The following is a 17148-nucleotide window of genomic DNA, read 5'->3' on the forward strand; positions in this document are numbered from 1 at the left end:
CTGCACGACTGCAAGTTACTCGCGAGCAAAATCATACATCTCTCAATCTTACTAGCTGGTTGACCATGACTGTGAACGTCATGTGCAGTATGTTAGCCAACATTCCCCTTGTGTCATGCTCCTTAGTTTAGAAGGGGGCAGTTGTTTCAACATGCTAAAGCCGAACGCGTCCGTCGCTATTCACTATTTGTGTACTGATTGATGTCTGCTGTCAAAACGATCAGGTAAAGCATGAAGTTGACAGTTAGCCTAAACCACCCGTGGAAAGTGACAAACTACTTGAAAATATTTCTTGCGTAGCCAGCCACAACCTTTCTACGCTTATAGCTTACACTCCAGGAGAAACTACAGAGCGAAGAGAACAAGGCTTGAAGATTAACTTTGTAGTGACGGACATGAGCCATGAAAGCCTGTGAAGTTCGTCTCAAAAGGTGAACTATGAAAGTAGGTTACTTTTGCTTTCTTAATACGTCTTTAGTCCCGCGTTCATTCAGTGCGTCAACAAAACTATGCGTTTACTTTCGGCCTTTGCCGTACTAAAATAATAGAACTCAGAGAAATCACAGAAATCACACTAATAGCGTTGCAGAGCCTGTAGTATACGTTAGTACTGGCAGTGGTATAGTAGCGATAGCTATAAAACGTGTGCCTTCTGGCCTTGACATAATCACACTTACCTTATGTAAAAGAGTTAATAAAAACGGGCAATTGGAAGGCGGCTTTGACGCAAATAGAAGCCATAAATATAGTGTTTGTGCGCGCAGCATGGTTAGCAAAAAACAAATGTTGTAAGTATACGACGTCATCGTGTTTAATACCCGGACGACTTATTGGTGTTGTAGCTGCATGAAAAGAAATATTTTATTGTGCTAGAACTAGATCTCGAGTAATAGTACGGAATTCGAATGCGTGCACGTACTGCTTGTGATTCGTGTCTTCTTCGTGGGGATGTGTTTAGACTTCTGTGCATTTAATAAAAAAAAGTGCGTCGACATTCCATGATTACACATATGTGCACTGTTGTACCAACGCATCGCTTCGGCCGGAGGTAGTAGCTAGTATGTAAATGATTGCCTATCGCGTCTCGCATTGATGTTGGTCACACAGCATTGAGTTGCGTGCTGAAATGTATTTTTTTTCTAAGACGATCCAAACATATTCATTCTTGAAGTTATAGCAGTGTCCACAAGCTCTAGGATAGATAAAAAAAGAAAAGACAGTTACACTCCAAGTGTAAGCTGTAGCAACTATGGAGTATTGAATATTTTTGCATTTCCTTTGTGTTTATCTTCTTTTTTATATGTTATCTTCTTGCGTTTAAGTGTTTCTTCGTGCTCATTCCTGTTTTTGTGCGATTCATTAACACTTTATATGCTTTTGTGTTATTTTCTTGTGATTATCCGATTTGTCTAGCGCATATCTAATTTCTCTTCTGTGATCTCCTCTGTACTGTTGGCTGCTTCGATTGTAATGCGTATAACTCAAGGAACAGGCATTTTGTGTTTGTGTTTTTTTAGTTGGAGTTTCCATGTGACTAGTACATTAAAAAGCTGTATACGTGGTTCTATTCAAAGTGGAAAAAGAAAAGCTGCATGTCACAGCTTCACTGGCCCTTCACACGGAAACAGAAAATACCAATTTCAAACTTACAAAAAGATTACAGAAACCGGAAAACGACAGTACAAAAAAAACACGAATGTGGCCTATGACAGCAAATAACAACTTTAAAATACATACAAACAATTCATAACAGAGAAATTTGTGAACGAATGAAACTAAACAATACAGAAATCATCCAACATTCACGAAGAACGCAATCAGCACACCCAGTTTAACATGGCAGTTTTAGACAACATACATATATTATCAGTTATTTCCAATCGTTCATCGCACTTTGAACGCGGTAACGTAGCGTTTCGAATACACAGTTAGTGCGAGTCCACAGTTAGTGCAAGTCTCCGTATACTGACTAACGCGACTGGCAGGATACGGTTTCAGGGCAGCCAAAGTGCGTAAAAGGATTAATCTTCTGCGAGTTTCTGATTTAAAGGTTGACAGAAGGTGCTATTCGTAATAAATAGTAACTCTTAAATATTATATTTTGCAAATATTGAGGCAATGTGTGCGTTATGAGAACATTGAATGCATCGCAAGACATTTTTTCTTTAGCATGGCAAGTTCATTTAGTGATGCTTTATAGCCTGTATACCATACCAGATGAGAATAATGTAAATTGTAAGAAAATTGGCGGCGTATCTCCGCGCTTCACTGCAAAGGACGTCAAAAGACGATAGTCTTCTGTCTGGAGGCGCTGCTTGAGACATGGGGCCATCTGGCAGTATTGTGAGGAAACGAAAGTTTATTTAGAACGCAGAGCCACTGGTAGGTGGCAGCAACGGGGCGTTTTAGTTAAAGCCCTGACTTATAAATGCAGAGCATTTCTTAGTCGCACGATGTCGCGTTTCGGTGTCAGTGGCGGCGTCGTGCACACCTCCACTGCGCATGCTCGCGTCTCGTACCGCACCAGGAAGACACCCAGAAAACTCACTCCCCTCCCCTTCTCTCGCCTCGCAAGGCCGACGCAGAAAGAATGACTTCTCGAGCTGCGCAACGGTTCACTGGCCACCCCGTATATGTTGGCACTAGATAGCATGTTAGGAATTCAGTCAAGGACGTCTTTATTATTATTTTTTGCTTGGCGTAGAAGGTAACGCTTTTTTTATTCAGTAAATAAAAATAATAAAGACAAAATAACAATTAAGCATTCCCAAACCATACCTAATTACGCAACGTTCACGCGATAACCCCACCACTCTGCGGACGCATTTACTTGAGTTTTCCCCGTGGGAAAAAGCAAGCGGAAATTTTTAGATGCGAAGCAGCTCTTTGACTCCCTTGTATAACGCCACACGTCCGTACGTCCGTACGAGTGAAGTGCAACGCGTTCCTCTCACCGCAGGTGTTGCAGAGGTGCCAAGTAGGTCACGCCGAAGCTGCGCGTTGACGTCACACTCTTCTCACAGATGCGCGCTGACGTCCCTCTTTCTCACCCGCAGCACGCTCGCCGCAGCGCCCGCAGCTGCCGGCTCCTCTGCGCGCTCGCAACACGCTTCTCTCTCGATTCACCCTCTCCACCACCCGCAACGCTCGACCGCACGTCGAGTGGAAACACTCTTTTGCTTCGTTTATCTGCGATGATACTTACACGAAACCCAACCCACCTCCCGTGTCTTTGCATTTCAAACAAACGTTTATTCAATTAAACGCTACACCGAGTTTCGCTTCAAACTGTTCTTCCAGCACCCGCGTCGACGTCCGTTTCAACCGGGTCAACGCCGTGCGCACCGCTGCTGCTTTGCATCCCAGCAAGGTTCTCTTCGGGAAGATGGTCCCTTAGTTACTTCAGCGCAACCTCCATTTTTTTTTAGTGCCCGGGCGAACGCTTCCTCAGGCTGGAAACTCTTCCGCAGTCTGATTGATCCCACTCAAACGTGAGGTGAAACACAAAAACAACTGCACCGAGCCTTTCACAATTTCCACTGCTCCGCAACACAACTAGCCTCGCGTTTGAGTGGAGCCCGAACAATCTGAACAATTTGAGTGCCCGAACAATCTTCACTGCGGGACCGATATCTTTGCACTCAGCAGGACACGCGAGGCTCCGCGTATCGCTATGCAGACAGAGAGAACTCGGCCCTGGATGCTCCTTTCCAGTTACAAGACCTTCGCGCCGCTCTTTCCAAAGTGAGGCGAGGTACGGCTTCCGGGCGAGACAAAATTACCGTTAAAATGCTGGCAAATCTACCCGATGCAGCGAACCAGTCGCTTCTTGACTATATTAATGTGATCTGCTTCGAAAAAACGCCCCTCCCACTAGACTGGAAAACGTCTCTAGTAACCTTTATTCCAAAGCCAGGAAAACCGATCAACACTGAGAATCTCAGACCCATTTCTCTGACTTCTTGTGCGGGGAAGCTAATGGAAACTATGGTCAGGGATCGTGTCTCTCCCTTCTTGGAAGAGTGCCACATTTTCGCCGATTCTAGGTATGGCTTCAGGCCCAAGAAATCTTCGCAGGACATACTCTTAGAACTACACCACGAAGTACTTAATCCCGTAGAACACCTCCACAATGACAAGATCATTCTAGCGCTTGACCTTAAAGAAGCCTTCGATAACGTCAAGCACGAAGTCATCTTAGCTCACCTATGTGCCACAAACTGCGGCGAGCGCACCTTCAACTACATCCGAAACTTTCTTACTGACAGAGCTGCATACATTCGCATCCAAGATCAGGAATACGATCCCTATCCCCTGGGCACGCGAGGCACACCACAGGGCGCTGTGTTGTCGCCTCTGCTGTTCAACTTAGTTATGGCACAACTCCCGGCCCGCTTGGCTGCTGTCGACGGGGTAAGGCATGCGCTTTATGCGGACGACGTCACTCTGTGGGCCACAGAAGGATGCCTGGGCAGCATGGAGGTCAGCCTGCAAACCACAGCCCATATAGTGGACGAATATGCGGCGTACTGCGGCCTCCAGTGTTCCCCACAGAAGTCCGAATTCGTGCACCTTCGGCCGTCGGTGAAGTGCACTTCGTCCATCAAACTTTGCCTGCATAGTGGACCTATTAATGAGACACAGGAGATCCGTGTCCTTGGACTCCACATTCACAAAGACCGCAGGGTCGAGACAACACTTCACAAGCTGCGTAAATTTGAAGAACAGGTGGGCCGCATGGTCCGCCGAGTCTCTAACAAGCGGGGAGGTCTCAAAAGCAAGGATTCGCTTCGTCTCGCACATGCTTTTGTCACTAGACGCATCTTGTATGCGACTCCGTACCTGCACTTACGGAAGCACGATGAAAATTCCTTGGAGGTCACCCTTCGCAAAATTGTCAAGAGAGCCCTAGATCTCCCGATAACTACTTCCAATGCAAAACTTCTTGCGTTGGGAGTGGTAAACACCTATCGGGAGCTCCGGGAGGCTCACCTAACAAATCAATTCACGCGTCTGGCGCAGACCTTGTCAGGCAGACGACTCCTAGATTGCCTACACATTCGGTATGAATTCTACACAGAGGAGCGGGAACGAGTGCCCGAACATTGGAAATACGCGATTCATGTTCGACCCCTCCCCACCAATATTTCACCTGAGTCCCACGCTGGCCGTCGAGAGGCGCGGGCTTTTGTTCTCCGACGCAAATTCAGCTCTAAACAAAACGTATTTTACACGGACATCGCCGGCCCTTACCGCGGGTCTTGGTATACGGCCGCCGTCGTCCACCAAGACAGGCAGGTGGATGGTCTGTCCTTCCGCGCAACCAATGTTACCAATGTTGAAGAGGTGGCCATAGCTGTAGCTATATCACACGACAGTTCTCAAATTATATTATCAGACTCCAAAGGAGCTTGCCGAAATTTTCAACTGGGATGGATTACACCCCTAGCTGCCAAAATTCTTAAATCTTGTCCGCGAGTAGGTTGCCCTCTCCGCTTTCAATAATCTGGACTCCTGACCATTAGGACCTCGCAGGCAATGTGGTGGTGCACGCTGCCACCCGCGCACTCATTCCCCGGACCTCTGCCCCGCCCACCGATGACCCCTGTGTTTCAGAAGAAAACGCTCCTCTCCTAACTTATAGAGAGATAATTACCTATTACCGGTACTCTCACCGCCGTTTTCCTTCGCCCTGCAAAGGACTTAGGAAGGCGGACGAGAGAATTTTTCTCCGGCTATTTACCAATACTTTACTGTGCCCGGCAGTGCTTAAACACTTTGACTCTTCCTTTTCCGGCCTCTGCCAGTACTGTGCCGAGGTGCCTGACACCTACCACATGGTATGGGCATGCCAGCTCAATCCTTCCATACCCCCGAACCCGAATCCAACAAGGGATGACTGGGAGGTGACCCTGCTCAGTCGCCAGGACCTTGCTGCTCAACGGGCCATGGTCCAGCGTGCCAGGACAGCGCCCTTGACCAATGGGGTCCCTGACTAGGGACTCCACCTAGTACTGCAGGGAGGCTGACCCACTAGAGGCTGGTCTCCCTAGCAACCTCTGTTTTTTTTTCTAAACAAATGTTTACTACTACTACTACTACTCTTCAGCCCGTCGAGCGCGCGCTCCGCCTCCGCTCGCCGCTGCTGCATGGTGGCGCAGCGCGAGTAGACTTAGGGATGTTGGCGTTGAACGGCCGCAAGTACAAGGAATCCCGCGAATTCGTGTTGTAATGCGAGTTAATTTGCAGTCGTGCTTCTTAGCGGCTTTCACGGATGCAGGGAGGATGAAAAGTAACACGAACATAGCAGCGCGCTGTTTTCACCGGGCTCTGCCAGGCCGTGCTACCGGTTCGATATATGCGTTAGAGCTTGATAGCATTCACGTTTTATTTTCTCTCTCAAGCTATTGCAAACTCATCATTTGTATGCATCAGTACATAATACTGCTGTGTACCACTCTGCATATCTGACGGGAAAAATCTGCTTATCTTTTTTTTTTCATTTCTCAGTAGTTACAAAAAAAAAAAACTCGCTGGTCCCCTAATGGTTTCACCTGAGACGAATGAAAGGCAAAAACTATCCTTGTTTTCTTCTGATTCAATGCACTGAATGTTTTCTACTTCCCTCCGAGATATTTCTGCGCCCAACATGGTTTTCTTACTGCCTCAAAGATTAGAGACAAAGCTGGCTTCCTGCCCTTTAGCTGGTTATGCAGGGCCCTCATGATCGGGCCATTTCAACCAAGCGAAGAGGTTATACGATGCCATCAAGTTATGTAACCTTCCGATACGTCACAAATATTTGAGATAGTTGACGTCATCTGATGACGTTTTTACGTAATGATGATTTTTGCATCACTCGAGTTCACACCGCTGACGCGAGAAGACACCGGACGCCGCCGGCGATCAATTTTCGCTTTTCATGATACATTTAAACATATCGCCTTAATGAACTGCATGGCTGTAGCTCCGTGAAATTGCAGCTTTCGCTGGTGTTCTGGGGAGCGGTCGATGGCTAAATTGGTTAACGTGGTTGTAGGAGGGGGTGTTAAATGAGTGAACACGTACACACGTATGCGAAAGGGCGGCGCTGGTCGAAGGGACGTCGATCATTGTGTTTGTGGATTCGTTGGAATTCATTTCACCGCGACCTTGGACGTCGATGCGCCGTACAAACCAACCGACGAGCGGCAACTGAGCGAGCGAGCGCCGACCTTGAGTATATATACAGCACGACGGCGCATGCACTGTCAGCTGTTGAATGTTCTCGAAGCGCGACGCCACATGCGCGTCCACTGGAGAATCAGGAGAATTGTAGATGTCGAACGCGGTGTGTAGAGGAGGAAGGGTGCACAGATGGTGGAGGAGTGAAGCGCGCGCGGTGTGTAGAGGAGGAAGGGATGCACAGATGGTGGAAGAGTGGGCGACGGCGCGACGGCGCATGCGCGCGCGTCAGCTGTCGAATGTTCGAGAAGCGGTGCGGACGGCGCGGACGGCGCACTACAAGGCGCGAGTATAAGATGCTTCCGCATCTAATATTTCGCCTTCACATACCTGTTCCGTAGATCTGTGTCTGTCTGAGCTGGCGTTTTGCTGTCGCTTTGCTGGCTTGGACGCGAAATTAACGGAGACGCCAGCGTTCATGGGCAAGCACTCGCCGAGGTTCCAAACTGGCAGCTTGTTCGGCTTATGCGTACGAAATGCGGAACCTGTGTGACGCAAGCGCGAGGCATGGCACGACGACAGGGCGGCCCCTTAACCTGCTCCGCAATAGAAGCTAATGTACCGAGAAATAGCAGAAGCTATTGTATTTACCCGCACTTACGAGGAACATTAACACCTTGGAAGTAAGGACGAAGTGTGTCAGAATTACCCCCGTATTCACAAACGCTCCTCCACTCGACTTTCACCTTTCATTTGACAAAGTTGAGCACTGCGCTGCTGCTCGGCTGAAAATGACGCTGTGCTACTCAAGAATAGCAGCAAATTATCACTGATATGCAGTTACTTGCCCTGCCTAGAGATGGCGCTCCCATCGGTTTTCTCAAGTGAAGGTGAAGCGCTGAGTGAAGGGGTGTTTAGAATACGGGGGTTAGTCTCTCCAAAATTAAAGCTGCTCTTCGAAACTGAGCAGACAATTAAGTGGCACGCTTATTTCAGTGCCTAAGTGATTCATCAACGTTAACTCTAATGCGAAATGCTTACGCAAACTGAGTCCTTGCATAAAAAGCAAAGCACAAAGAAAATTTAAAAAAACAAATAAATGATCTTATTAGAAGACCACGAAGAAAACCACCGGCAAAGTATTCTATTACAAATTCTTAGCGTCAGCGATGCTGCCTGTCTTGTCTGTTTGACGCAAGAAATGTTCCTATTGTTTTTGAAAATATCCATACAATATTGAATGTGCAGCTTGCGTAAATCGCTGTTTAAAAATACGTGACGTTAATATGGTACAGGCAATAAATTTTCTCTGCATGGTGCAGTATCTATATCCTGTAAAAAAGACGGAATAACTATTAGGTGGTTTTGTTACAAAATAGAACATTTTTTTTCTGTCTTATATTACATACTTCAATCATTGGTCTTCAAAACAAAGGTTTAGGCTAAATGCGATCAAGCAATAACTAGCATATACGATCTGGTTGAGCTTTGGAAATTTCTTTACGTACCACTTAGTACTTTTCTTATTGATTGACGTGATGTAAAGAGATGTTGGCGCACAAATAGGGCTCCGGCTACTCCTTATTCCTTATAAGTGTCATAACAAATTTCACGTAGGGTCCAAGACTCCAAACGTAACAAGTCCACAGCATAAACAATACATAATATAGCATAACATTTGGGAGCAGAAATTTCAAAACAAAGTATTATAGAATCGTATATATGTGCGTATACGCTGATGTTAACAAACTTCAAAGCCCACAGCGCGTACATTCAAGTCTTATAATTGTCAACATTACAGTGAATAGCCCTATATATACGCAGTCAGGTAGAAAAGAAAAAAAGAAAATAACCCAAATGCCATAATACCGGCCAAGAATGCCACTTTCCTGAAAAAAAAAAACTTTCAATACTTTACCGGTGCACTTCAGTGAACCTCTTGTTGGCCACGGGCTCAAAAGTTTCCTGAAACCGAACTCTTCACAGAGCACACTTGTACTGTGTGCGATTAATTTTTTTTAATGCACGAGTCAGCTTTGTGGCCTCGCTTACGCAACGGTGCCCTTATATCGACTGAAACGAATTCGTAAGCGTCACTAAATTTAGATACAGTAAGCGACTTCTCGAGAACGTTGACATAAGTGCGTATCGACCCAGAAAGTCCCGTGACTCTTCCCACTTGCGACAACGGTCTTTCGCACCAGCGAAAATCCACTAAACGACCGAGAATCACGCTACACTCGAAACGCCAACGATTGCCTGCTTCCGTTTATAGTGTGTTCCTGCCTGTGCCTGCCTGTGCCTGCCTGTGCATGCGTTTTGTCCTTGCTTGCCTTTTTTTTTTTTGTTCTAAACATAGCACGCTGTATCCAAGTCCGAACTTCAAGTGGGCCCGAACAGTGAGAAACTTCGCCGAAGAAGTTCTTCCTCTTCTTCTTCTCGCAGAATCCCGCTGATCAAGCGAGGAACGCCTGTGCCAAACTACTACACGACCTCGGACGAGAGAATTCTTGAGTACGACTTTGACAAGATTGTGTTTGAGGAGAAATCCAAGTACCAGCACGTCAAGATCCTGCACTCGCCGACGCTGGGCAACTGCCTCCTCTTGGACGATCTTCAGAGTAAGGTTGTGGTCGAGGCCATAACAGCGGCATGCTATAGCGCAACGCACACGCTATAGGGGGGGGGGGAAAGAAAGAGACTATATTCCGTCAGTGGTGGCTGGCCGCGTAAAAGACTATTCAAAGGGTCACGTAAGCTCTTTTGAACTCCCGCGACTATTCTACGAGAGTACTATGACTTCCAAAGAGAGTTCACTTGTCTCTTTAAGGAAAGTTATATACGTGGCATGTCAGGACTTCCAAAATGAAAAAAAAAATTCCAGGCTAAGTTTTTTTTTTCCTTAGACTGTATCATATTAAATTTTTTTTCTGATCGACACCATTTAACTTATGAAGAGCAACGCGTATGTATGTTAGAATTTCAACAAAATTCTTTCAACGCGTGCATTAATTACACAAAAAAAGTGAACGTGGCATTATTTTTGAGCTTACCGCTGCTAGCGAAGGAGCATTATCGCAACTGGGCGTGAAACAAAACACTGGTCTGGTCAATGCACGTTTAAAACAAGTATCACGAATTCGTAGGGACGATTAATCTTTAAGGGACACTCTCTAATGTCTGTGCCCTGGCTGCACTTTGCTTTTTTATAGGCGCAGTTTACAGTTTCGTTCGTATGATAATCATAAAATGCCTGTAGCCAACTTAAAAACAAAAAAAAACGGAAGGCATGCAATGAGAGCCTCTACTTTTGATGCAAACAGAACATGTTGCAATGTGTCATCTGCGGTATCCAATAGTACTTGAATACGTTTGAGTAGTGCACTGGGAAACGAGCCGTAAATATGTACGCATGCCTGGCGACCTGCAGCACGACGACTTGTGAATGATTTTTTTTTATGTGACGTGCTCTAGGGAGAGAAGCAAAGTGGCAAAAGAGCGAAAACAGGTGGCGCCTCTGCAGTTGGATTACAGCGAAAGTTGCTTTCGTGTCAAAGGCCACTTAAAGCGATTCAAACAATAAGCGTGGCGAACACTAAACTTCGCAAATGTATTATGACGGTTAGTTAAATTGCGTGTACCTAATGGATTGTGCCTTGTTTTTGAGGACGTTTTGAACATAGAGAGATGGATAAGGAAGTGCGCAGAGATAGATAAAGAGCATGCTGTTTTGTAGGAGTACCACGTGGCTATTTTTCACATGATGATGATGATGATGATGTGGTCACTAAGGCCGCGAGACTCATCCACGCAGGCAATCGTGATAGCTTTTGTAAGTGTGCCCGAAGAATAGACATTACATAAGCAGCATTTCCAACTTATGCCTCTATCTTTATTCTTCCAAGCAAAACGCAATAACCTACGCAGTGCACCTGAGTGGAGCGTGTTTCGGAAGCTTCGCTTGCTTATCCCTGCTTGGCTTCGCTTTTCAGATCTTGCCGAAAAGGACATCAACTACACTCACGGCTTGATGAAATATCCCAGCGTCAGCTACGCAGACAAAGAGGTGCTCATACTAGGAGGTGGTGATGGTGGCCTCCTATGTGAATTGCTCAAAGAAAAACCCAAATACGTCACCATGGTGGATATATCCTTTCCTATTTCACGTGCCCTGATGTCCGATCACCTTCTCGACAACTCCGTATGCAGAAACGTACATGATTTTTGGCTACAGATACTTTATAGTAAATACGATTAATTTTATTTGATTTGAATGCACTAAAAACCACTAATCCACAGATCAAATAGGCAAGGAACAGGCTGGAAACTTTCACCTAGCATCACACCAGCAGCCTCCTCCTTAGGGAGGCGAAAACAGAGAAAAGGGGGATAAGAGGGAATAAAAGAAATGAAAACAGCAAACTGTAAAGAGATTTTACTACTTCCCTTCTAAACGTCACTATTTTTAGAAGGACGTTTTTTTTATTATTAAACATCTGTGCTTCCGAGCATCACTGCTTAAATACAACTTCTCAGACCGCAGTGATCATTGCACAGAGCTCGAGTCTCAGTCAGTTTCTTAGATCCCCACAATGTGACCCTTGACAACACCATACATTGACGAAATGGTGATCAACGCCTGTCGCCAGCATCTTAGGGGAGCTTGCGGCGACGTTCTCGACACACTCAAGGGACCCAATTACGAGGTGAGCATGCTTGCGCGTCTCTGTATCAATTTACAACAATCAATGTACTACAATGAATGTACTCAGTGTACTGTAGTAAATGTACTACAAACAACGCACTAGCTGGGAACACACAAGGACATTGTTCACAAAGTGAAGGATCACCTGTACAGTCGTTATCATTCACTTCGTAGATTGTTTTGTTATACGGCTGATAGGGGTGCACTCCTTACGGGATATTACCTTTTTCTCATTTTTTTATTGAAATGATGAAATATGAGAGGTTGGTTCCATTATGGTGGCACCGGCTACTCCTTTTTTCTTAGTAGGCAAATTATGCCGTACGATCAACAATAAGGGCACAAAATGCGAATCCTGTACAACATACGATGTGAAAGTACACATTAACGAAACTTCACAGGTCAGTTCGCATACAGTTAATAGGTTCATATGTTCCACACACAAGGTCAGTTCTTTTCACATGACACATGATATTCGCCTAATAGATACACATGAGCACAATTTCCACATACAAGGTCAGTTCACACTAGCACACTAGATACAAATGTACACAATTTTCACATACAAGGTCAGTTCACACTGACACAGATGATTACACATATTAAACACACTGTATAAATATTACATACTTCCTTTTGCATGAAGTCAACATCGCATACGGTAGGTCAGTATTTCCATAAAATATTGGATTTTTCAAGAAATGTCTTGATGGCTACAAATGCTCTTTTCTGAAGACCTGCAGTTGGCCATGGACCTAGTATTTTCGTCACTGTGAAAGGTCTCCTATCTAAACGTTGCAAACTTTCTCCAAATTATTGTCTTTGTGTTTCATATTTGGGACCTCCCAGAAGCAGGTGAGGTACATCTTCATCAGGGTGGCCACAGGAGCACCCTGTACAAGGCGCACGCTTTATCCCTTGTTGGAAGTGTCGCGTAAATGCTGTACCAAGCCGTAGGTGGTGGACCAATGTTTCGAATTTTCTATTTTCTCTCAACTCCGATGGGATGCTTAGTTTTATGCAAGGGTATATTAAGTATAAGTCTGAATTTTTAAATTCTTCGTCGAGCCATTTGTCTTTGGTGACACTACAGGTTAGCTGCCTGAGAAGTAAACGTATTTCGGTGAGTGAAATTACACGCATGACGTGTCATGAAGATGAAAAAAAAAAGTGGACTGGCACCTTTTTTTCATCTTCATGACACGTCATGCGAGTAATTTTTTAACGAAATTTCAAACACAATATGACGCTAAATGTTCCCCGTCAGTTTATTTGCGTTCATAAGTGAAGCATTAGGATGGCGTGGTTGTCAGCAGCAGTGGGTTGATCCGAACCTCTATAGACTTTTGTATCCCTGTGGAGCCTTCTACAGGAATATGATTCATAATAAAAAAAGAGCCTTGTAATGTACAGGTCGCTTTTAAACGTTCTATCTCCGACGGGATCATCATAGCTTTTGTGTGGAAATTTCTGTAAGTTTTGTGGTCGAAGATGGGGAGGTGAAACGACGACTAAATGCGAACGTTTGCTGTAAAGCTGGCTTTTTTGCAATAATAGTATTAGTGAGGCAAAGCCCTGCAAGCAGAAAACGGGGTGATTTTTTTTTCTATTTTGGTACATACTTCGTACTGGCTCTAGACTGATCGAAGTACTTCTATACTGTCTAAATTTAAATCACATGTACATTTTGGCACTCGCTATATGTTCTGATTGCATCAGTTAAGATGAAAATAGATATTGTTATTCTCCTTCTGAACTGAAGTACGTTTTCTTTTCTCTTTGAAAGATAATTATAGATGACTGCGTAAAGAAAATGAAGGAATACATTACTGAAGGGCGGCAGTTTGATGTAGTGTTCAATGACCTCACAGACATTCCTATCAGCACTGAACCACAAGGTACGTGCCTAATTTGTATTTTCACTCTATACCGTATGTATTATTATAGCATGAAAGGTGTAATTCATAAATTAGAGTTCAACATGTTTTTTTCTTTGGCATTAACAGGCGAACACTGGGACTTCATTAAGAAGATCGTTACAATGGGACTTGCTGTGCTTAGAGTCAATGGACTTTTCCTCAATCATGTGAGTTTGTCTTCTTGCATCTTGAGCTGCTGCCACGTTCGTGGAATTTTGCGAATTAACTTCATTACGATAATAATCATTGCATCATTACCTTGACTGCATTTTTACGATATATTTATTCATTCTCACTATTTAATTTATTTGATTGATTAGCTGGCGAAGTTAATCGCTAGCGAATCCGTTCACTTAGCAGAAAGCCACGTGTCACGTACTATTGTCAGTTACAATTGTGTGGCAGCCAGTAGTTTTGGGCTGCTAACATAAAACTGTCACATTAACTATTTTATGTTAAAGTCCGCAATGTTCTAATCACCCTTTCTTCCTCAAATTCCAGGCCATAGGAGTCAGCTGTCCGTCGGCGCTCGAGACATACGAAGAACTCCTGAAAGAACTGCCGTTCAAGCTCACATTTTCAAAGCACACTGCTCATGTGCCGTCATTCATGGAAGAGTATCCTTCGCTCACGTTGAGTCCTTAGTTTCTTGTGTGGAAATCGAAGCTTCGCTGACTAGAAAAATCTAACGTCAGTATAGAGCCACTTACAGCAAACCTAAATTGCTTCTTATTTGAAATTTAACCCTTCTTCGTGTCCTTTATTTTATTTGTATTGTTCTGTGATGTAACATTGAGTGCGTTTCAAGGTTAGTCTAAGAGTTTTATCCCAGAAAGCTTATCTACCGCAACTTATGCTATGCATGAGAATTCAGCCTTGTTACCCGGTCTTGGTTGTCGTTGTGTTGGCTACAGTTTTGCCTGTATTCGTGTACAGGTAGCTCATAGACGACTACTAGATGCTTAAACTTCAAGTATGTCGCAGGCAGGGAGTCAGAAAACCAAGTTTTGTGTTACTTTACTGATAGGCATACAGAGTAGGCCTTCGGCTGTTAACCACTGTCTGTATTCGATGATACCTACACGCAAGTCACGCACCAGCCAGTCTTTTTTTTTTATTTATGCTTGATGGCTTGAAGTTGAGCCTCGATATAACACACATGTCTATAGTGAGCTATTCGATATATTAAAATTAATGTAATTATTCTAGGGCCATGGTTTAGAGTTGCTCGACTGCTCTAGAAAGAACGAAAAGGTAAGCTTTGAGATAGCAGCTGCTGTGACAGAACAAACACCTGTCCATTGACAACTAAATATATGTATTCCGGTGGCGAACACTTCAAATACTGCGCGTAGGCAACATAATACGCCATGTTGTCGCCGGGAATGTGCGTTTTAGCTTGGCTGGTCGTAGGCCAGAAAACCAACATTAGGATACCTACAATCGCACCGAACGCGTGGTTGGGTATTAACCAAAGTGAAACACGTGTTTTTGTTCTGCTTCGATCACGTCTCGTTTAGTGGCCAGGCAAGCTGCCGATGGGTCGTCAACATTCACACGAGATCACCTATTGCCTCATCGGTGAAAGCACGTCACTTTTATTTCGCATAGATCGGGTCGCCATGTTTCGTTTGGCCGCGTTGTTAGGGGGGTGTGCTTACCACGTTTATGGGATACTGGCATATGGTTCGACCTCGTTATAGCGAAGGTTGACAATGCATCTTGCAAACAAGTGAGCTGTCCAAACACGGACACGATACACGAGAGCCAGCCAACACGAGCGACACTAGTAGAACGCGTTCGAGTAGTTTGGTCCTCTTCGCTGGTGTGCACCTTCCTTTCGTCAACGACGAGTCCCTACTAAGCTCGTCGTGAATTCAGAACATCGGAAAGCCTAACTTTTTTGATGTTTCGAATTTGACTGTGCTTTGTGAACCTTCAGGTCTGCGTTTACGTTTCCTTGACTCATTCTTTCCCCCTTTCTGTCCTGCCGCCACAGCTGGGTGTTCTACAAGATCACAAAGTTGGAATGATATTCGGGTGCCACTAGCAGCGCACGACACCTGTTACCACTTGTGGATCACTCTCTGCTCTTCCCAGAAGTCTCGGCCGCCGTCCGCTTCGGCTGCGTGGTGGAGTTCCCGCACACACAGCCTGCCACTTGTTGGGCCGGCGCCCACCGAATTACTACTCGTCCTTTTCTTCCTCTTCAACCAGCACTACCATTACTACTGCTGTTACTACCATTTCTCATCCTTTCCTTTACTGCTCCTCTTCCGCTCCCCACTTCATCGTCGTCGTACCGTGACGTCATTGCTCGCGTCACAGCAGGTTTCTTCCTAGCTGTAAGAAATAGGTGTGCTCTAGGCGGCTCAATGCTTTATTCCTCACGTACGTGCGCTAAACCAAGTATAGATACACTACCCACGTTCCAGCTATCGAATAAAAGAAAAGTTGCTCCACGGCTCGTTCGCAAGCGTCTCTTCACTAAATTGAAATTGGTATTTACTGGTTCAGTTAAGCAACTGACTCTCGACGCGACTGCGGATTAGAATTTTTGCAGCGTGAGCAAGACTGTTTTATTCACTGTTTGATGGTGGCCGATTACGGAACTACTAAATGAACGTATATCTTTAAATGTTTTATACAAATTGGTCTGGGTTGCCGAGATCGTGCGTATAGCACGAGCTTTCCGCTGTGGTGTTCACCAAGCTTGCAGGACCACGGCTTGTCCAAACCATTTCAAATGTGTCATGAAAATCCCGTGAAGCATTTCGTGACAGTGTTGTGTCCAAGTCGCGATCATGCCAAACAAGTCAAGGGCTACTTGTATTGCAAAAGGTTAGTTACGTGGTTTGATGCTTTCAGAAAAAACTACGCACTATATCATTTTAAGATGCATTTATCCTTGCGCTATTGTAAACTAAAATATAGGCCAGGGAGCCCGGTGCAAATGAATTGCTGACATGGCCCGTACAATTACAGGTAAAATAAACGCAATTTAATATATAGCATGGCGTCAATGCAAATATAACCTGAGGTTGCAACAGGGAACTAAAAAACTGGAGATAGTTAAGTCGACGAACCTTGCACTGAATTTGGATAACACTGATTAATATGCACTAACTTTTTCATCTTCTGTGTCACCGTGGCTTTCGTTCAACAACGGTCGAAGGACAGGTAAGTATACTAAACGTTAACATGACACACGTCTGCACTAATGGATGCCGAATGCTTTTTTTTCTTTTTTGTGATCTGAATGGAACATTGAGTTCTCAGTTGCTGCTTTACTAATCCACACCAGCATGTAAGTGTATGTTGTTTGGCACTTGACAAATAACGCACATATATTCAAAAACG

General features: G+C 44.7%; 1 protein-coding gene across 2 annotated transcripts in view; it reads left to right on the plus strand.

Moving 5' to 3' along the window:
• Sms (spermine synthase) overlaps positions 1 to 16253 on the plus strand; it is a 32839-nt gene extending 16586 nt beyond the window's left edge. For both annotated transcript variants that reach the window (XM_037425426.2, XM_037425427.2), the window contains 7 exons: positions 9610 to 9785; positions 11157 to 11311; positions 11781 to 11870; positions 13656 to 13767; positions 13876 to 13955; positions 14290 to 14405; positions 15788 to 16253. In XM_037425426.2, coding sequence (XP_037281323.2) covers positions 9610 to 9785; positions 11157 to 11311; positions 11781 to 11870; positions 13656 to 13767; positions 13876 to 13955; positions 14290 to 14405; positions 15788 to 15821 — 763 coding nt within the window. In that variant the 3' untranslated portion in view covers positions 15822 to 16253. The remainder of the gene's footprint in view (positions 1 to 9609; positions 9786 to 11156; positions 11312 to 11780; positions 11871 to 13655; positions 13768 to 13875; positions 13956 to 14289; positions 14406 to 15787) is intronic.
• The last annotated feature ends 895 nt before the right edge of the window (positions 16254 to 17148 follow it).

Source organism: Rhipicephalus microplus, chromosome 5, assembly GCF_043290135.1.
Source record: "Rhipicephalus microplus isolate Deutch F79 chromosome 5, USDA_Rmic, whole genome shotgun sequence".
NCBI lineage: Eukaryota > Metazoa > Arthropoda > Arachnida > Ixodida > Ixodidae > Rhipicephalus > Rhipicephalus microplus.